Genomic DNA, 22,260 nt, shown 5'->3' with positions numbered 1-22,260 from the left:
CTAGGAAAGCAAACGTAAGCAGGCACTTTTCTTTTTTTTCCACATTTTAAATTATACCTCCAGTAAATTCTTCAGATACAGAGAACTCTCTCTGTGAGTATAGATTTAGATCCTTGATTAACCAGGGTAATTTAGTGGGATGTGACACAAAAAGGTTCTAGAAGATATATTTTATGCCTTTTTCCTTTTATTATGCTAATTAAAGGGCCTGTTCTGGGACTAGTACACTAGCTTTCTTGCTATTTTCTGGGCAAGGACCAGCATTTGTAACCTGAAGATGCATCAGAAATTGTTCGTCAGCCATTTTGTACTTTATGTAGCAAGAAGATTAAAGCACTCTCTATGAAGTGCACCATAAAATTTTGAAGCCTAGAAAGGCAACTAGAAAATTAATAATAATGACTGTAGCAGTTAAGCAAGCACAGTCATTTCCACTTCATCTTCCTGTTGAGGGGAAGACTCATAAACTATACCAACAGCTCAGGAAAAAGAAAATGGACTTTGAGCTTCTAGCTTTATTGTTTTATAATGAGACAGTCTCTACCGTTTGGTATGGTTTTGTCATTAATCCGTATTATTAATCTAGAATCATACTGGAGTTTGAAATTTTAAGGGGTTAAATGAATACAATTTAATTTCCCAGTGCTGCGTTTATTTACATTCCTGTGTTACCTTTTTTTTTTTTAAAAAAAAAAAAAAACTTACATTCAAAAAAATAAAACTGGCTGTAGAACAACAATTAATTATGTCTACTGGCCAAAGGAAAAGATGACTTTTGGCATGTATGTGAGATCCAATCAGTTGCACTGCCTTTTTCCTGACTGTCCATAAAGATAGGAGCACCTTTCTGAAACAATTCTGCAAAGTGAAATAAGTGGGAAGGCAAACTCTGAAAGCCTCTGCTCAGAATAGTGTCAGCATGAATTTGTCATGGTATTTGCATCACTTGTATAAAATCACTTTCTGTGGAAGCTTTCAGAAACAGTAACAACAGCCTGTAAAACCAATTGTGGAGATAACTAACCTAGACAGAGGGCAAATGGAGTGAGTTGTGGGATTGCTCAGTTAAGAAAATCTCTAGTAGGCACAGGAAAAGCTTTGCACCTGCCAACTACCAAGCATAGACCACAAACTTGACAGCTCGCTGCTGTTTTCGCAGTCTCACTCCTGTAGGACTGAGAAGGGACAAAACGAGGAGTTATCTTGGAACATACTGAGAATGGCTTGGAGTTGCACAGCACTTATTCATGATTATTATCCATTAAAGAGACTCATATTTCTGAATATTTTAAAATAATCTGGGATTTATATTACTGCATATGCCAAGGGAAAGTACATTCTCCGAGTGAGCTCAGCCACTGATCAATGAAAAGCTGTGGGTTTTGTTTGTTTTGTTATTGTTGTTTCAATTTTTTTTAAACATTACCTCCATCCTCAGTGGTAAGTCTTCTGCTTCTGTGATCTCAGAGCTGAAAGTATATTCAGATTCATTGCTACTGTGAGTCGAATCCGTTCTTTTGTGTCCAGGCTTGGGGATGCTCTGGAGTGCAAATGAAACAAATCAATACTGCTATATGCTTTTGCCTGTGACTGTTTCTTCATAACTTACAAGTTAGCTTGTAATATTTTCAGTGTAATTCCAGAGCTATCACAATTTATAAGAAAAAGTTTTTGATTCTGGTCTCTTGTGTCATCTAAAGCCTGTGAGACGTAGTTCACAATCAAATTTATGGAGACGGGTCAGATCCTGTAGTAGCAAGTATTCCTGCAGAAAGCAGAATCAAGCAGCAATACAGCACTTCTTGGGAAAGAAAGGCTCACTTTATAGGAAAGGTGCAAGCAAGGTAGGAAAGCACGGGCAGCAATTCTCTAAATTTCCAGATGTTACAGTGAGGAATATTTTTTCCCCCTGACATATCATATTTCTGGAACTACCTAAAATTTAATACTGGCTGAATGTTGCACAAATAACCCTAACACGTGAATAACTTCAGGGCAAAGTAAGGGCAGATGGCATGTGCAGTACCATTAGTAAAGTCACAACAGAAAATTAGGCTTCTTCCACAAAACTGAAAATAAAAAAATAATCAACCAAAATTTTTAAATGCGTTTGCTTCAGCTGAGCTAAAGTAATTGATCAATGTCTAAAAGAACAAATTCTGTTTTCAGATACAGGTAACAACCACACAGCTGAGAGCAGAATCAATTACTAAATTATACCACTCAATTCTACCTGCATACATTCGTGAACAGCTTTTGATTTCTCAGATATTTAGCCACTTACCACCATTAAGTTCATTTCATCCTTGAGATCATCATACCGCTCCTCTAAGCGGCTGAACTCATTTAGCAGGTTCTGATACCGTAACCTTTCATCATTCAGATCTAGCTCCAGCTGTTTCGTTTCCTCCACTAGCTTCTTTTCCATTGCCTCTGCCATGGAGAACAGGAAAAAAGTGAGAACTCCAGTTCTACCTACCATGCAGTGCATCCATCCTGTAGGTACAGGACAGGTGTCTGCAGCAGAACACATGCTGAATGCAATCCACTATGTGAAACTGGTTGGTGGTATTAGTGCTTCCGCAGGCACTGATCAAGCCAAATATATGAAAGGACCAAAGAATTATTGTGGTAAGCACTGAATGGGGCACTCACTGCTATGGGCTTGCAATAGCAGTTCCAGGAGGGAGGAAAAATGGACACTATCCCAATGTTTTATTATGTAAGAAGCAAAACATGAGATGCTCTACGCCGCAAGCATACTAACCCTCCTCAATGCAGTTGTCCCTGTCACAGCCCTAACACCTAGAGCTGTGGTCTTTCTGGCTGCTGCCCACACAATGGAAGTGGCAGTTGCCACAGCAGCTCACAGGACTCAGACATTCTGGCTCATACTTACACCTCTCTGAAGAGGTAAGCACCAGGCACCCAAGTGTCTTCCTACACATGAAGTACAATATTTGTGTTTACAATTTGTAAACCATACTGGAAAACCGTGCTGCAGTAAATTTGTTGTATTAAATATCAGACCTTTTATAAAGTAAAACTTTTCAGCAGGAACCCTCAACCAAAAAGACCCCAAACTCTTAGGACTTTGCAGAAACTCAAATAGTAAATAATTTTGATGCATGTGAATTCTTAAAACAAAGTAACAAAACCATTAAACTAATAAGGAGTATAAAGTCTATTTTGTATACCTCATTAATAGTAATTGGCAGATCAGCCAAATGCAGACAGTAGAGCACAGCTTTACAAAGCAACACGAAGTACAAAATCCAAGTAAAGAGAACAGCACCAACCTGTTATCTCTTTTGCCTGGTCATGGATGCGCCGGTTCAGCTCCTCCTTTTCTGTTTTCAGTAATGTATTCTGATCTTTCAGTTCCGATACCAGCTACAAAAATAATAAAAATATTTGACTCAGAATGCAGTTAATCTTCAACAGCTCCAAAAGAAACTACAGAGTTGTTGTAAGAGTTCAAATACTTAGACTTTTAGTGGTTCCTCGGAGAATGAAATCAGTGAGCTAAGTTATGACATCTTCATTTCTGAAATTACTTTTTTAAATCTATCCCACTGCAGATTCTCTCCTATGTTCTGCATTTGCCCCATTTCTGATCAGATACCAAAACTGCCCTAAACACATCCACTGTGCCATAACATTTTCCAGTGAAGTCACAAAGATGTAGTTTGTTTCTAAAATAAATATATTCCCAAAACAGGAACAAGTTTGGTAGTTCTGTTGTACCATTGCATTTGGTAACACCATAATCTAAAATCCTGCCTCCACCCAAAAGTTGTCCCACTTTAACTGTGCCCAGGTCTGCCAGTTACTTATTTGTTTCTGTCTATGGATATTACACATTCACTTCGCTTCATCAATTAATAGTTTTTCCTTATATTCATCTAATCTTGAAGCACTTCACTGCAGGATCACATAACAGTAGAATAGTTCGTCCAATATTTAAAATTTGTACCATATCAGCAAGTAACTGTGACAGGGAACAACTCGTTTGAAATATTCATGGTTAAAGCAAAGATAAGGGGCTAGTCAAAACCTGCTGAACTAGATTGTCTGCACAGAGTGCTTAGTAGGCTAATTATTTAAATTAGACAGAGTATAAGTAGGTACCATTGAATTCTGCACAGGGGACAGATTTCTGACATCTATACAATTATGCTCTTCAGGCAGGTAAAATGATTTATTGGTATGAATATGCTGTATTGGACTAATTGAGTGAGTTTGGGTATTTAATTTTGCAAATACTTTCTATATAAAAATCTGAATAGACTAAATGCATATGTTTACATGCAATATATATTTACTATATTCTGCTAGCACAGGTGCAGTTATTTAAGTACCAAGCCTATTTAGTGTTGTACTGGTATAGCATTCCATAAAAATACTGTAAAAGTAACAGTTACACAACTGAAGCAGTTAAGTCTGGGCAAAACCTGAGTGGACACCAGGTCTCTGTAAATCAGCTCACGTACCCGGGGACTGCATACTTGCCTGCTCAGTTTCATGTTTGTATTTGTCTGCCCATTCCTCAATGGTCTTCTTCTCAGACTGAGTCTGGTGCAGCTCCTTCCGGAGCTTAGCGATCTCCTCCTGAAGGCTGAGAACACGGTTGGTTGCATTCTTAGCCTCTTCCTCGCTCATCCGAAGCCTCTCCACATCACTCCGAAGTCTCTCTGTCTCCGTACTGTACGTAATCTCCAGGCTGTTCAGTTTCTCCAGCAGAGATTTGTACTCTTTGTTCTTTGCAAAACACAACAGAGACATAGCAGCAGTTGGAGAAGTTCTGGTTTAAGGGAGCTTTCTAGTTGCCTACAAAATATACCCAGACAGGGGAACAAAAGAGCAGTTTCCCCACTCCAAAAAAGCTTCAGCCTGTTTTTGCAGGAGAATTGCTTAAAGGGGTGACAGAACAGTCCAGTCTCTAAGCCTACACATAAACATCCCGAACAAAAATCAAAGACACTAAAAAGGATCATCTCACCTTCCCCTTAAACTGAGCAAATAAAGTGCTTCATATGAAATACTGAAGTTAAGGGAACAGAAGTTTTCTCTCATTGCTTCTGAGAGATACAAATGAATGCTCTACAGTTTCATTTCTAGTGTGGTTACCTTTCTCTTCTATCAGTGTTCTTCAGCAGAGAAGAGAACTGATGCCTCGCAATGAAAATTCAGTGTATTTTTCAAATGCTTGCCCACAGCGCTACTGAAGAAAATACAAGACTTCCCAATGCTTTCCCTGAGCTTTACCTGCTCATCAATTTTCCGCTGCAGCTGCATGATCTTGTTCTCCAAGCCAATGTGAAGTTTCTTGTAGCGTTCCACAGAACGAGCTTCTATCTTCAGTTTCTTTAGCTCTCTCTTTGCCATCATGCGCCGGTAACAGCATTGCAAGTAAACAATTGCCTTCAAGGTCCTACGGTAGTGCACACGAGCCAGCCAGCCTCTTACATGTTTCTGAATAATAATAGACTTGTGCTCTCGAAGCATCTACAGTTAAGGAAAAACACCACAAGGGGTATCAGGGTTAGAAACGACACCTGCTCAGTTAAATAGACTCCATAATGAGAGGTGTAAAGATGATGTATTTAGAGACACCTTAGTCTGAAAAGAGAAACTAATGATGAATAGTAAAAGAAATGAATATGGAATGAATTTTTAAAAAACAGAAGAGTAAAAGAAGATTGGAATAAAGAAGATAAAAGGCAATAAAATGAAAAAGAAATGAAATTTAAAACATGAGAAGAAAGAAAGAACTGGAGACATGTTGAAGAACCAGGCATTCCTTTGTGTTGAAGTCAGATCAAGGTAATTACAAAAATACATGGTACCTGTTGGCAAGATTACAAATAGAATCCAGATGACTGTAATTTTTTTTTGCTGCCTCTTTTAAACTTCCTGGAAGCATTGACATATGCAGCACAGAATTTATCAATATACAGTTTAAAATTCACTTGCTTGATATATAATGCAGCTATTACACACTATAACTCAGAGTATATTACAGCAGCTGCTAATAACAGCAATACAATAGACTAGCTGACTAAACTACAAGTTCCAGTAAGCTTTTGTTTGTTTGTTTGTTTGTTTTTATGGCCTTTTCTTATATTTGTCAGCATGGAAAAATACTTCTTTCTCTATTTATTCTAATCAGAAATTTTATACTGTTTTAATTCCAACTCATTTAATGGCAGAAGTTTTAACCATAGTTTTGAGTTGTAAAAAAAAAAAAATTAATAGTAACTATTTTTTAAAAATCACTTTTAATGAAAAACAAATCAAGAACGTCAGTAACCATTATCGATGTGTCAGCCAGAGATTTCCACTCTGAAGATTCTATGTGTTTTTGGATCCTTCACCCATGGATTCAATCAGAGATCTACCAGGTCTGGAGCACCTGACTACCAGCAGATCACAGCTAGGCTGGGAGAGCCTGCCCAAAACCACAAGGCTTCCAGGACTCTGAGAACTTTAGAGTTCACTTAAAAAATAATAATAATAAAAAAAAATTGCTTCTGCAAATTGAACAGTTTATTCTGAAGAGCAAAACTACTTAAGATTTTATATTACTTATTGGATTTGATAGTTACATACTTACATGGATTTACCATAAAGCTAATAAAACAAACTAGTAGTGCAATATTTTTTTATTTTCTTTCATACTGTTTAGCAAATGAACTGAAATGTGTTAGAAAAGTTACATTTTCAGATCAATGAATTTAAAAGGGGCACTAGCAAAACACAACATTTTTAGATATACTCCCTTCACATTCATTTTTAAAGAAAAAACAAAGACGAAACATCAGCACTTGGCTAAAAAGCACACCTAGGTAAGGAAGTATATCTCTTGAAAGTACAGCAAGGTTAAATGCCAAAGTCCTTCTGACTGCGTGTCACACAATTAGCATTCCTGCCTCCTCCTTACATGTTTCCTGAAATAGTCCTTCACATTACCTGTGGATGCCTTAACAACTAAAATACAACTAGCTTTCAACATTTTCACCTCAAGCTTGGAAGCAACGAGTCACACTGAATACCTCCATTGTGCAGGGATGGTCTTCATCTGCCAGTGAATTCTCACACCCATGTAATCCAGTGATGAAATGGTACAGTCCAACGTAAGGTGAGAGTATCAGAAAAGTTGCTTAATTTATCAGGTATTTTCCAGGAGAACTTAATAGAAAAGCTGTGAAGGAACTTCTTTAAGAAGTTCCTCTTTAAGAAGGAAATTCCTTCTTAAACTGACAAGCACATCACAAAGTCTCGGGCAGAAGCTTTCCCCGGAATGCGTGAAATAGATGATTCAACCATTTAAAATTCCTTGTGCTAGTCATGTGACCTCCAACCCCTGTCCTCTGTTATAAACACAACAGATACCTTTCACAATCCTAACGAACAACACGTGTGCCATATATTACTTACAGAGTCACAGCTCAGCCCAAGGGTGCAGTCACAGTACAACCTTTCAGTTTCACTCATCTGCAATCAGCATGAACCTCAGAACAGCCATGTTTATCTTCGCATGGCACACAGAGCTTGTGCTTCTGTCCCTGTGTCTCAGCCTTAATGAAATTCCACCTTGTGAGGACAAGGTCTACACAACACGTCAGACACACATCATGCACTTTCCATCCATGTTATGAACTTTGTGTTTTACTACGGTGAGCAATTCACTGCTCTAAGGGGACATTCCCTGACAGGCAAGTCCAACCACTTCTTAACAATGATACCTCCAGAAATCCGCCATCTCTATTAAAAGGAATAAAACAGATTTAAATAGCATTGCGCTACAGGACAGATGCGGTGTCTATCACTCACAAGAGTATCTTCAGGCATACTGAACCAGCTACCATTTTCCTAAGGGTGGCCTTTAGTCTGTATTTTGCTGCAACCTGTGTCTCACTGTCACATCTATCAGCATCAGGTCACTGTTGAAAACATATCTGACTATCCAGCAACATAAAATATGGTTTCTAACACTGAAAATGCTAAAAATTCTAACAATAAATACTTGCACTAAAAACAGTCAAGTCAAGCACAGTGAACAGAACTTACTAGTCAAAAATTTTGATCACGGAACGCTTATTTTCAAACATCCTGGTTAGTATATGAGAGGATGATATAATTTAGACGTGCGCATGTGACTATGTAGGCAACTTGAATACAAATGAAAAATATACAAAACTTCAAATATAAGAAAAATGTGTGCAACATAAGCACTAGTTAGCTTTCAGTTTTACATTTTTGCTATGTGGCTGCTTGGGAAAAAATAGAACTCTTGGGTAACTTTTCAATGAAAAACAGGCTGGCTTTTGAACCTAGTTAAAACAATTCGCTCATAGAAGCGAATTGTCAGAAATGCTGGCATTTTGTAATCAAAACATTTTAATCATAATTCTGTTTCCAGCCCTGTAACCACCAGAGAGGAAATTCTGATTTCTCAAAAGAATTTTATTTTTTATTTTTTATCAAGCATAGTCAGAAAAATGTCATCAGTATCACTTGAACAGGGTCATAGCAATTTATCTCCAAAACAAAACCAACATCAATATATAAAAACCAAGAACATGCTGAAGTTTTAATTTCCTATTTTTGTGGGTATCTCCATGCTAATATTCATGTCCTTCAGTATTTTCTCTTAACCCTGACATAATTTCACAAATTCTTTGAAATTAGAGATAGGATAGGATACTGCATCATATATATATTGATGTGAGCAAAACTGATTTGGACTGATGGAGACATATCCACACTAGTTTATTTTCAATATTTATTTTAAGTGCCTCTATATTCTATGTAATGAATACAAATATATAATGAATGTAATATTCTATTACAATGAATGTAATATTCCATGTAATGAATAAGTTTTCTGAAGAGTAAGCCTGTAAATCCCTGTAAGATACTCCACTGACTGCATGGGAAGCCTACGTATGCATATTAGATGACAATGGGAATACCTCTAAAATGACTAGTTCATTGATTGCAGTATCAGATCTTTCTAATTTCCAGGTGCTGCCTTTCCATCCACACTGTGATGTTTTGTTTGAGCACTATGCATAACAGCACACACACACATTTCAGACTCCCAAGTGAACACCACAGAGCAGCTTCATCCCGAAGGTATGTGGAAATAAAGTTAGAGTGAAAAGGTAAAACACTATGATTTCTTACCATTTGGTACTTGTTCCTGGCCATATAACCTCTTAAGAGAGCCTGAAGAGCAATAGTAGCATCTCGCATGCATTGGTATCTTTTCCGGACCACATACATACGCTGGAACTTCTGAATAGTGATGGCGGCCCGTGTTCTCCGTAGGAACGTGGCATAGCTATACAAGAAACATTACAGTAATACCTGTAATTAGTTTCCAACATTTGAATACTATTTTTACATCCTTTAACCTTACTCTCTCTTAAGAGCTATATGTTCTACTTCACTTTCTTCCTAGTGTTGTCAGTAGTACTGCATATGTACTTGCTATTCAACCCTATGGCACTATTACAGAATGACAAATGAACAGAAATCTTGCAAGGTTTTCCACAAAATGTTTTCACTTCTTCTAAAAACTGTGCTATTGAACTGACAAAATAAATTCGGCTTCATTTCTCATCACCTTTTCTTCAGCTTTACAACTATTTCCACTTCCAGACTTCCTCTCCTCACCTCAACATACAGAAAATGGTTGCTCATACTCAGTCTTCTCAGCAAGAAAATTACATCTTGACATAAGCCTCTCTCCCAAAGTAAATTTTTACAGTCTCCATAACCACCTTGTCTTTGAATGATGCTACCTTCACTCCTACTCTTTTTTCTGGCTTATGAAGAGCCATTCCTCAGGTGTAAACCCAAACAACTGACTCTGGCTGATATATCTCCCTTCACAGCTGCACCCTGGATGACAAATAGCTTCTCCAGCAGGACAGACAGACCCAGTTATGAGTACATGTGGAAGCTGGGCAATAACAATTCAACCAGAAGTCCTGCTTTACCTCACCTGCAGCCATATCTCCTAGTATTACTTTTACTCTGCTCCCACTAACAACATACTGTTCTAACCACCATCTGGCTGGGGTGCTACCATCTTCTTATGAAGGTCAAAAACAGGCAGGACAGACACACTCATTATATTCAATTTCCTTAATTTCCCTGGAAAATCGTTTCCTCTCAGCCAGCAGAGGAAGGAGAGAGCAAATGTATCATATTTAAATGTCCTACTTAAAGGGATCTGAATCAAGGCTAGCGTGGATTTTCCCAAGAGTGCTGCTTACCATCGTGCTTGATACCCTCTGACATATCTCTGAATGGTGATGGCAGCCTTCCTCATACGCACGTACTTCTTTCTCATCAGCCAGCCTCGGATTGTCTTTTGGATGCGGATACAAGCAGCTCTCAACTTATCTGCCCTTATTTTTTCCAGGTAGGCTACTTGACCAGCCCGAAAAAATATTTTTGTCTTACCAAACTGGTACTTATCCTTGTCCTATTTTCAAAGGTAAAAAGATGATCAGTTACAGCATTAAATGTTAGTGGATTAAAAAAGGCATGAAGGCTAATTTAAAGTACAGTTAGTAAAGAGGTAAATTTAACTGTATAATACTACAAGTAAATCTAGACTTGTATAGGCTAGTGGAGGAAAGGAGTTTCTTTATATGATTCTGTTAACAAATTAATACAATAAGGCCACAAGTAGGGCCTAAAGGACTAACATAAGGTATTTGCTTAAACAAGAACACTGAAGTCTACAAGACATGGAAGGCTGTAAGACGTGAAAAAGAGGCCCAGAGGATAAAAACAATACTGCACATTTGTAATTTCTTGCTTAAATAGTAGATGGCCCCTCCCAGTGGTCCATCTTCAACCGTATTACACAGTAGAAAGGAAATAGCTCAGGCTCCAAATATGTACTCCTCATTCACTGCCACCAGAACTAAGCCAAAACAAAACATACCTATGCTGCTCACACATATCTGAAATTTCAGAACTAAGACAAAAAGAGAATAGTACTTTTATCTTTGTATGGCTGTAGTACTCCTTGGAGAGAAACTTTAAGAATATACAAAGGTATGATTAAAAAAAGATTAATTTTGTTGATTTATTGATATCAAGTTGTAATGAATGGCAAAGAGCTTCAGCTTAGGATAAGTTAAGATTTTGTGTGCGCACACAAACCAGAAGATTTTAGTTAAGAGTTTAGAAAGCCAAGCTCCAACCTGCCTGAAGAGTATTTATTTTTCTTCTTTCCATAAACTTCCTGCTACTAGAGCTGCACTTCAGTAAGAAAAATTTTCTTGCTTTTGTATCTTTATAAACATTCTTTCTTTCTTTTACTAACTTGTATGTCTGAGTAAGTCGTGATTAACCACCTTCTATTTGAGAAATACTTAGAATTGTCTCTTTGGAGGCTGCCTTCCTCCACTGCTCATTGATCCTTAAGAAATCCCATCAGTCTGGGTGCAACTTGGCTGTGTTGATGTCATAGGACATGTAATGTAGGGAAATATAGAGCTACGACAGAAGGAAGGAGGTAAAGCAAGGGGCTGTTGAGGTATCACAAAGGCTGATAGCACTGAGTGAGGAGACCTATCTTTGTTCCTTCAAATTCCAAATGCTTTAAGCACTACGTCTAGTACCAGAATTAGCTTCTCCAGGACATTTTTACATGTCTGCTTTCGATCACCAAGAACATCTCTCTGCTTCATCAGAACACGGTAACGGCTGAAGAACTCTTGGTATGTCCACCTGTTCCATAAAACAGAGATAGTGTCAGTCTACACAATGATCAGCTCTCTTATGAAGAACAGCTGTAGATGAAAGCAATCTAAAAAGCAACAAACACACCTTGAGGGAAAGCCAGCTGCACTGATTCGGATGGTCTCCAGGACACCACAAGCTCTCAACTGCTGCACTGCCCGCTTTTCATCAAATCTATGTAGGAATAAAAAAAGCCTTTGAGCGTGAGGTTAGTCTTGTCTTACATGGTCCCTTCGGATCTGTGAGATGTGACGATTGGATAGGAAGTCCAGGCAGTGCTTCCACAACTCAGCAATAACAGATGACATTCTGACTGGGGAATTCAGATTCACCTGAGCCCATCAGCTCCTCTAAATGCTTATCTTGACCCATCCCACTTCTCACCAGTCTGCCTGATACTCATGGTCATGGAGGTCTTTGTGAGCCCAGATATTAAGCAGACACTTGAGAAAAGTTCTAAGCAAGTTCATATATGAAAAATAAGAAAGGTAAAGAATAACTGAAAATTAGGAAACAATGGAATCTGCAAAAGCAAGTTCCATCAGCTGTTACATATACTGTCAGTCAAATTCAAAACAGCTAAAAATGAAATTGCAGGTATTTTTTCTCATATACTATCACACAACAGAAAATGCTCATAAAGTACTTCTCCCTCCACTCAACCCAAAACATCTCCTGCTGTAAGTACACATAGTAATGCACAATGAGTACATAACAACAGAAATGAAACACACCACTTCATTTCTGAGTGAGCAACGTTTAGCAGAGCCTCAATTCTGTGAGTCCTTGTGCCATTCCCTTCTTTCAAAGGCCTATAAAACCATACAAGAAACAGCTTACGTGAATGGAAACTTGAAGTCATTAGGTTTAATACAGCGCACGTAGTGTGGAGTTGTAGCGTTCAGGGTTTCCATCAGCAGATGAAGAGAGTTTCGGAACTTTTTGAAAAAGAAGGGAGAAACATCAGGGAATAACCTCAGGAATCTCAGTCACATTTGAAATAATCTTAGGAAGCAGGTTCAGGGATACATGCTAACTTGTAATAATGTTTTTGGTAGTAAACACAACACCAACTTGTTTTTGTTATGGCAACAGGTTTTAGTTTCAGGTACCATCTTCAGGTTAACTGTATTACAGTGAGATGTCTAAATGTTAGGCTTTATGGGAGTAAAATTCAGAAACATTACTTTTAAATCTGCATCTTCAAACTCACCTGATGCCCCACAGTTTTCTTATGTTCCTTGCTGGTTTGCCCTGGCCTGGCCTTGGCTGGTTTTACAGCAGTTCGAGACAATGGCACACGGCCTGAAGGGGTTGCTGACGTGGGACTGATCACCTTCTCCTCATCCTGGAATAACTCTGGTAGCAGCTTAAACTGGTAAGAGCAGAAAAAAATACCTAGTAAGTGATGGCACCCATTCGTGTTTAAGGTGGTTACAATCCAGGCTCATTTTTTTCTTCAACTTCACATAGCAATAATAGGGACAAAAAATGTAAAAGAGCATTCATTCAAGCTAGTAGCATAGTGAGTGGGCCAGGATAACACTAAAAACTTTGTGCTTTTGATCAGTGAGTCTCCTTCTGACAACAAAATTCTGATTTGAGTATTTTTCCATAGAGCAGCAATAGCTTCCATGTGAAAATGCTAGATACTGATAGCAGTTTCATAAGTACCAGTAGCAATTATCTGGCTGCTTTGATGTAGGAAGGAAACAACAGGGTCCTTTCATATTCCAGTGGTGCATAAGATTCCTGTAAGTGATTGAGAAATATCTAGGACACTGAATAACCCAATAGACAACGAAAAAATGTTCCTCCTTTATCAATCTAAATTGAAACAACAAACTTAAAAGAGGAACTATCAAAAAAAAAACTATAAATTAAATATAATAATAAAAAAATAACAGCCAAATTCATGTAACTGAAGAGCTACTCTCAGGCCAGTGGGAGCAGAAGAAAAACCTGACCAATCTTTCCAAACATCATTCAGAGCTTCTGGTTCCCTTTCTCTAATGACTATAAGATACACCCATACATAATAGCTGCTTTGAAGTAACTTATAACTAAAAATAATACCATCAGGTCTTTCTACCAAAAATTTTATCTCTTCAGAAGCATTGTAAAAGAAAGAATATCTGAACGTCTCTAGCTGTCAATGAATAATCTTTAATCTAGCATCTGTGCATTTTCTCCCAAGAGATAGGAGGCATTCAATTTTCAGTACTACAAAGTGCTTGGGCTAAGTACAACCTAAAAAATAAAAAAATTGTTTTTGCCTTATAAAACTTAGTGAGCATGAATGATATCCAATGAAACATGCTGGGCAACAAAATGGTATTTGTGCTTTGTGATTGTGCCAGATGGGCTAGCAGAAGGCATCAAATGTTTCTCAGTAGCATCTAGCACAGCACTTCAGCTTAATATGAGTATGAATGCTATGGAGGTATCCTAAATCCCTGAACTAAAAGAGGAGTATTGCAGCTCAGCTTTATCTCACCTGAGTCTGCCAGGTCAGGAGCAGTCACCTTAGATTACCTCTGTGGCAGGTGGGAGAACGACATCTCCAGAGGGTGATTTAGCCCATCTCCTTCCACTGACTCAACAAATAGTTTAGGATAACCAGGCCGCCACCATCTCGTGCAGCTGCCTGCAGCCAGATGGAGGGAAGCTGTGTGTGCAGCTATCTGAGGTACACAGCCAAGTCCTTTAATTCCATACAAAAACTTATTTGAATGCAATATGCTTTGTCTGAAACTGCCGATGCTTTAACACAACATGGGTGCAGGTGGGGAAAAGGTCCCCAGTGTCTGGTTTGGGGATGGATGAGCTTTTCTAAGCTATCAAGCACGTAAGTCTCATTCCTTCCCTCTTTCCAACCCTGTGAAAGCCCACCTGTAAATATGGGCAAGTACATTTCAAAGTTACCATTTTCATAGATGCTGCCACAGTTATTGTACAGAAGAAAGGCACAACTGCCTTCTGCAACAGAGGTCACCAGCAGAGCATGGCTGAGCACATCCACACTATGGAGGCATTTATATTCTGGTCTGGGTTGGGTTTTTCCTATCTTATCGCTTTTCTTTGTTTTGCAGAACACAAGGAGTGTTCAAAGAGAGAGAAAACACTGATCAAAGGGCAGACAATTCACATGGTAGAAAACAAGCAAGCATTTTTACCCTGTAATTTTTTTCAGATGACTTAACAGACATTCTGCTAACATAATCTTACAATGTCTTTCAATATACAGAACCACAACAGAATATCTTAACAACATGCCAGTAGCAAGCATAAATGCTAAGGACCATTGTGCTACTTTCATGACACATGCATGGAAACTGAGCCAGTTCAAATAGATACTGTGGGTGGATTTAAAGAGAAGGCCAAAATATATAACTAAACACTACAGTGCCTGCCAAGAGCAGTGTGTGTCATGCACTTTGGAGAGCAAAGAAGCATTCAAGCTGTATGCTCAAACCCCTAGAAGCAACAGCATGCATGGGCAGGATGACAGATGATGCATTCGTTTCAGAATTACCTTCTGTTGAATGTGTACAGCAAACCCAGAGAACAGCAACAACAAAAAAGAATAAAAATCAGCAATATAATCCTACAGCAAATACTAATATAGAGGGCCTGCTGAAAAATAAAAATGAAACATTCATATTTTAAGTGTTTGGGAGAAAACACTCATTTTGGTAAAATTTACCATTGGGAAAACTGTCTTGTTTATCAGCCTTCAGACTGAACTGATTTTACATACCAGCAGTGACGATGCTGTTACAGCTGCCTCCACCCTGCCCCAGCAGCACTGCCCAGCGTGCTGCCCCTGCGTGGCCCAGCCTGCGCTCGGCAGGCAGCTGGACCCAGCAGCCTCCCGGGTGCTGCAGCGCCTCGCCGAGGCAAAGCAATTGACTTAAGACATTTCAATGTTTCTCTCAGTGGAAAGCCTGCTGTAGTTTTTTTATACTACGCGTTTTAATCACTTAATTTCATCAACCTGCTCACAACATAAACAAAAAAAAAAAACGTGCTGGATTTCCTGATAGTGTACTTTTAAAGTCTGTCCTTGGTACCAAGCTTCCTGGGTCATTACAGCTAGCAAATTCCCAAGGGCCATCAGACTGCAACGTGAAGTCAATTGCCTTTAAATTTCAGAAGAGCACAACCAGCATTTTTGACATAAAAAACACAGACAATACAATTGAAGGCTTGTTCTATAATATTTCTTAATGCAGTATATTTCTACTCATATGTTATTTATCAGTCATAGACACCAAAAAGACAAGGCTCAAGCAAATTCTGGTTCATGTCATTAGGGTCTAGGGATTTCCCTCCCTTCTCATCTCACCTCTAGAACAGAACTTGTCTCTCCTGCAGAAATCTTCTGCTCAGTTGTCAAGCTGTAGACAAGGACTTTCTGTTTTCAGATTAAAAAAGGCTTAACTGCTAAGCCTTCCTATACTACTATAGTATGTTAGGGAAAAAAGGGGTTAATTCTGACCCACTGAAATCAGTGGATATATATAGACAAATCTTAGCTGAAGCAAAATTCGGCTACAGGGCTTTCTAAATCCATATGGATAAAGAGGTAAATGTGACACAAACTATGTTCATCTTTGGCCGTTCTAATATTCAGGGAGAAAAATTTCCTGGATATATGAGAAATTTCATATGACCCTTAACTCAAGGCATCAAAACTGCAGAGGAAGAAAAAATAATCCTGATACTAACCTTACTTGATTTGAGGACCTTAATTTGTTCTTCATAAACTGTGTCTTTATTCTTTTCTAGAAAGCCTTCACATTGATATTCCACCTGAAAACAGCAATTTTACAAAAAAAAAAAAAAAGTATTAGTATTAGTAAGTATTAAAAGTATCAAATAAGAATATTTTTTGCATAGAATTTACCAGCTGTAACATTCACATCAAACCATAATTCTTGTGGATGTTGAAATATCTCCCAAGTGCATCTTTGTTAAATATAGACTTTGCTCAAAGACAGTGCTTTCCAGTAAGTGTAAAACACTAACATGTGTAGAGATTAATACTATTATTGCATGACACTGTGTGTATTTCATTGCAGAGAGATGTCTATGGTAAAGAGAGCAGGAATGAATGGTTCCCATGAAGTTGAAAAATCAAAATCTGTGTCAAACATCTCTTTCACTGAAGTTATCAGGGCTGCAAAATTGTGTGAAATCCAGGTGCAACTGAGAACAAAATCTCTCATCTCATTAGCTGAGAGGCAGTAAGTAAATCTGCCTGCAACTTATTATGAAAATGCCTCATTTGTAATCAGAAAGGCTATTACTTCCAGAAACAATACAAAGTCTGTGTGGTGTGACAACACACAACAATCCTCTATCATGGGGGCCATAGATTCTGTATCAAAGAATTGTCAGAGCTTCAAATGTAAACCTAGTATTTCACAGTCCTAATTGCAGGCTGAACAAAATAGAAAGCTATCATCAAAAGTCTACACCTTTTTAATTTAATTAAGTAAGTATGCTAACTCTCCTTAAAGGTCTCACTCTGATTTTGTATCAGCAGAAGTGCAGGGTATAAAATACAAGAGTAGACCCTTATATCAATTTTGCTCTTTCCGAGCATAGATTGATACCCATCAGTAGACTCTCTGTAAGGAAAAGCCATTTAGCAGTGCTTACGTAATGAAACCATTCAACAACTTGCAAACAATTTTAAAAAGTTCCTGTGGGGGAAACAAATTGGAGGAGTTCTCCAAGGTCTGCCCACAAGTCGAGGCCCACTCTGAATATTTCTTCGGGTACCACTTATGTTCTTCGTGCAGGAAACAATGCCACAAGAGGGCAGCAGGATCTCTGCTTTCTCCCAGAAAAAGATGACAGATGACAACATGCAGCTTTTTAACAGGCCAGCTACAGTTTCATGTTTCCCTTTAGTTGTCTGTATGCATTCAGGTAAGCACATATTAATTAAATCCTTCTTGTTCTATCACGTAGCAAATAAAACAGAACTCAGAAATCTGAACAGTTACAGAGATCTTGTTACTTTCCTTAAGCTAACACCAAAGCGACAAGAAGAGGACCTCTCCTCTATGCATAAATTCAAGAACCTGGGTGAATCAAGCAGAGGCAAAAAAGGACCTCCAGTCCCCCAAGGCAGCACACCCAGACCTTCTGACAAGAATCCCAGAGATTATCCAAGTTTTTTGCCAAAGGTGACAAAATTCTGAGCCAGCTTCTTTGTTTAACAGGACAGTTATCTTCAACTGGATTTTCTGTTTTCATTGCAACTTGAGAAGCTGCTCAGCTGGGCTGTGCACTGCCAGAGCTGGACAGTGTGCGCATTCCACTGAGCAACCATTGTCCAGCTTGCTAGAAATAGCCGTTTGCTGGCCAGCGGAGGTTAAGGGTGGGAAGAGTACATACTGCTCGAGCGATAAGAAGCAGGGTGTGTTAGCCTCCTGCCTGTTTGCACATTAAGATGGCAGCAGAACTGGCATGATTTCATTGCAGCTCTTTCGCTCAAACTGGTGAGCTTTATGATTTGCTATCTTGTCTTCTTTTGTAGTGTAACTGGAACTTACACAGTTACGTAGTGACTCACACTGAGCTGTTACATTTTGAAAAAAGGCTAGTTAGTGGTACAGCATGTGATAGGAGTCAGGAGCTCTTGTTTGTGTTCCTGGCTCTGCACAGCTGCCAGCTCAACTTTCTCCTGATCCGGTGTACAAGCAGGCACACGTTTTGCAGGAAGCCAAGTAGAAAAGCAGGCTGCTGTCCACTAGTCACCCTCTCAGCTTGGTATTTTTGCCTCGTGGCCAGGAGGAATGCTTCCTGCACGCTCCCTACCCCACTTCAACAAACTGAACAGCATTAGCCAAAACCTGCTCTTCAAACTGTATCAGCTGAAGCGGCTCAACAGGAGAGGAAACAATCAGCTGAAGCCACCAGCAGATTGAAGGGTACAGTAACAAACATGCAGAGCTGATAACTTCTTGCCCAGGCACAGCTAGATATGGAAACGTCTGTCAATCCACAGCTCCAGTTTATCACCTGACCTGCTGACAGGTTTCACCAGGCAGCAGGGCAGCCCAGCTGCTGGCCTGTACACATCCAGGGAGTTTCTGGGCAGAAGCTCTCCCGAGCCAGGCACGCCGCAGCTCAGCTCCACGGGGCAGCCTCTCACCCTGGCCTCTCCCCACACACTCACACTCAGCAGCTTCAGCTCCGGAAAGAGGTACCAGCAGAAAACACCTTACCTTGTCAGCAAAGTGCTTGATGATGAAAGCCTTATTTGATAAACGTGGTTTTTCAAAGAGGGCACATTTATTCAAATGAGTATTGTATAGCTTTTGGGCCCAAGTGTCATCCGAGCCTTTTGGCATCTGTGTGAGAGAACAAAGACATTTAAAATGTCTTGAAAATTTTTCGGTAGTAAAACAAACTAAGGAGATGTGGACAATATTTTGTGATTTGCTTTCAAATTCTATCTGCTTGGATTTCCAGTACTGCCATAAACAAGGCAGCCAGCAACTCGCCACATGCTTGCTTTTCAGATACTCTGGACTGATGCAGTCCCTAATGCTGTTGTGCGACACCTACAATGCTCACCACACTTTCAGTGTCACACAATTGAGGGTGACGATCCCGGAGATATGTTATCTGACAGCAGTATTTTGGTGGGTCAGAACTCATCCACCCACCACTAGAGGCTGTGATATGCAAAGACCCCAGGCTGAACTTTCATTGAATAAAATAACACACACCTTGCCCCGTATGTGGCTTGTCATACCTTGAGATAAAAGGCAAAAGGTGAAACACCAAGCAAGAGGTGACTTGCAGAAATTTAACAGGACCAAAGACTGCTATGCTGCACTCAGGAAGGGGAAAGTTGACACAGTCATAACAAAGGTTGATCAGAGACCCAGAAATAGTTGCAGGTACACTCGCAGACAGGAGAGGGGGGAAAAAAAGCAACATGACTAAAAATCATTTTTTTATCCGCCTGTAATCGCCAGTTCTGTTTTTAAGCTCTCTAAATCATCTCCACTGCAGAATGTCAAAATAATGGCTATATGCAGATGATTTTTCCCTGTGAGGCTCTAGTTGATAAAAGCACTTGAAAACACACCTTGCACTCCTCATCTAACAGATCCAGAATTCCCATTTTAGCCTCTATGAGGTTGATGCAAGGCTGATTGTCGTAGAAATCAATCAAGGTCCACGGTATTTGTTCCTTCATATATTCTTCTTGTTCCAACTTAAAGACATGCTACAGGGCAAAAAGAAAACAGTTTTCTGTGAAACAGAATGCAGAATAAATACAGCGAACTCCCACTTGAATTCATCTTGTCACATTAATCCAGGCTGTCAAGTGATGCACAAGTTAAACTGCGTAAACCTTTTAACAAGTGTATGAAAGACAAATTAACCTTTTTTTTCCTGGGCCTAAAAACCAACAGACTAAATCCATACTCTCTGCAAATAAGGTCTATTTTTTCCTACCTTTTTCCTATATTGTTCCACAATTACTATAAGCTCTTTTTTTCTGAAAATAACAAAAAACCCAGAAGAGTACAGGAACAGCAAGTTATAAACTGAGATGCGCCATGCATTTATGATTCTGAAGTTATGAATACTGCTCTATTTTAAGTAAAATTTCACTATAAATACTTTTGTGTTCTCTGGTAAAAGAGCAGAGTTCCATTTTCTCTCAAATGACTGTTAGTTTTTTTTCCTGAGATGACGTATTACACTAAAATATACTCTTCAGCAAAAACCTCCCAAGAACGACTCTAAGAGTATTAGCACAAGAAATCATTTAAGCAAAATTTTGTGGAAAATGCATCTGGTACAAAGATCAATAAAAATGAAGTTGTATATTTTTTCAAAAACAATACCACAAAAAACCTGCACAGCTTTAATAAAATGTGCATAGGAGATAAAGTTAAACTTCAGGGAAAAAAAGGATGATAAAATATTAAACAAGGAAACTGTGGTCTTAATAGCACAAGCATACTTTTTAAAAATGAGAAGACTGCTGACTCCAGTTATTTTAAACTAAATTTTATCTCCCATTTAAATTTTAATGTATACTAACTGCTCTGACAGGCAAAAATAAATTCAGAACACATCCTAATAATCACCAAACAACAGCACTAGTGGCACTATTTAGGGGACCACCAGCAACACCTATAGTCTCGGAACCGGCATTAATTGCCCCCTTAATTCAGTGCAGAAGGCCATTAACACCCTCTGGCTCTCCAGCACACTCCAGTAAAACAGCAGAAAGCTATCCTGACAAAGCAGTTTATCCCCTTTATTTCATTAGCTTAACACAATCCTTTCCAAAACAGCACTCCTTAACAGCACCCATGGGAGCCTTTCCATGCTCATCCACTTAACAGCTGCATTACATGCAAGTTAATTCCTGACAGGAAAGTAAATGATAAAATTTTATTGGTCTATCATATCCAAACTATCTAAACCCTGAAAGGAAACAAACCCACTTCTTTACTGGAAAGGAATTAGCAATTTTGTGGTGAAAAATGTCTTCAGACCTGATTTTATTTATAGCATGATGAAGACCCAGCTGTAGTGGGCGACCACGACAGCCGGGGCTGTCACACAGGGCCTTGGGAGCTGGGCTCCTTCAGCCCGTGGACGAGGAGGCCTGGAGGGTGTCTTGGTGGTCTGTGACGACCTAATGGTCAGGTGTGGAGAAGAATATTTCCAGAGCTGCCCAGGGGAAAGATGAAGGGTGACAGGGACAGGTTGGCACACAGTTTTGACTCAAAAAGCCTTTTTTAGGCTGGGGTGGCCAGACACCAGAAGGGTGGCCAGGAGAGGCTGTGGAGATGTGTGAGACTCAGCCAGGCAGGGCTCTGAGCAAGCTGCTCTCAGCAGGGGTTGGCCAACATACCATCCTGGGGCTCCTCTCAGCCTACTTGCTTTGGGGCACCTATTAATGAAGAGTGCACACCACCTCCATGATCCCACAAGCATAAGGAAGCAGAGAGTGAAGACTTATCAAAGACCTGGCCAGCACAACAGTACAAAGCTTTTACATTGGGTGGCTGAATACTGGGAGAGGTTCACAGCATGACAAAACAAAGGCATGCTGTAGATAGCCAAGACATCACAGTTTCATGTTTGTCTAAGTTGTGACATTTGTCAAAGCAACAACATATTTAATTATCATAAGTTCCTGAAGCTGTGCTTTCTTAAACAGCAGCACAGAAGCTGCCACATCCATATTTCTGCATCCTCCTGCCTTTTGGTATTTGGTAGCTTAGAAGGGGATCAATACAAAAGCCCCTTCACCCCATCCTTTGTGAAATGTGTGGGAAGGAGAAGATGGGAACAGCGATAAGTGAAACATTTTTATTTTCACAGTGACTGATTTTTTTCTGCGGAGCCGAGAAAACTCTGAAATACCTTGTGCTTTAGCAGCAATGACGTCTAGCTTATGGAGCTGAAACCATCTGCAGCACTATAAATACA

At 39.3% G+C, this 22,260-nt stretch overlaps 1 protein-coding gene across 1 annotated transcript in view; it reads right to left on the bottom strand.

Annotated features, from left to right (window-relative positions):
- The window catches only part of MYO5A (myosin VA), a 101,966-nt gene that overhangs the window by 24,856 nt on the left and 54,850 nt on the right, over positions 1-22,260 (bottom strand). Inside the window, exons 12-25 of the mRNA XM_068695253.1 lie at positions 19,889-20,029; positions 19,017-19,142; positions 16,504-16,587; positions 12,986-13,147; positions 12,613-12,710; positions 11,860-11,946; positions 11,652-11,760; positions 10,290-10,501; positions 9,193-9,349; positions 5,269-5,508; positions 4,513-4,761; positions 3,300-3,393; positions 2,285-2,433; positions 1,427-1,540 (exon numbers count right to left, since the gene is read on the bottom strand). Coding sequence (XP_068551354.1) covers positions 1,427-1,540; positions 2,285-2,433; positions 3,300-3,393; positions 4,513-4,761; positions 5,269-5,508; positions 9,193-9,349; positions 10,290-10,501; positions 11,652-11,760; positions 11,860-11,946; positions 12,613-12,710; positions 12,986-13,147; positions 16,504-16,587; positions 19,017-19,142; positions 19,889-20,029 — 2,022 coding nt within the window. The remainder of the gene's footprint in view (positions 1-1,426; positions 1,541-2,284; positions 2,434-3,299; positions 3,394-4,512; positions 4,762-5,268; positions 5,509-9,192; positions 9,350-10,289; positions 10,502-11,651; positions 11,761-11,859; positions 11,947-12,612; positions 12,711-12,985; positions 13,148-16,503; positions 16,588-19,016; positions 19,143-19,888; positions 20,030-22,260) is intronic.

This window comes from Anas acuta, chromosome 12 (genome assembly GCF_963932015.1).
Source record: "Anas acuta chromosome 12, bAnaAcu1.1, whole genome shotgun sequence".
NCBI classification, from domain to species: domain Eukaryota; kingdom Metazoa; phylum Chordata; class Aves; order Anseriformes; family Anatidae; genus Anas; species Anas acuta.
Note: the sequence above shows the minus strand (reverse complement) of the source record. Positions and strands in the feature narration are given on the sequence as shown.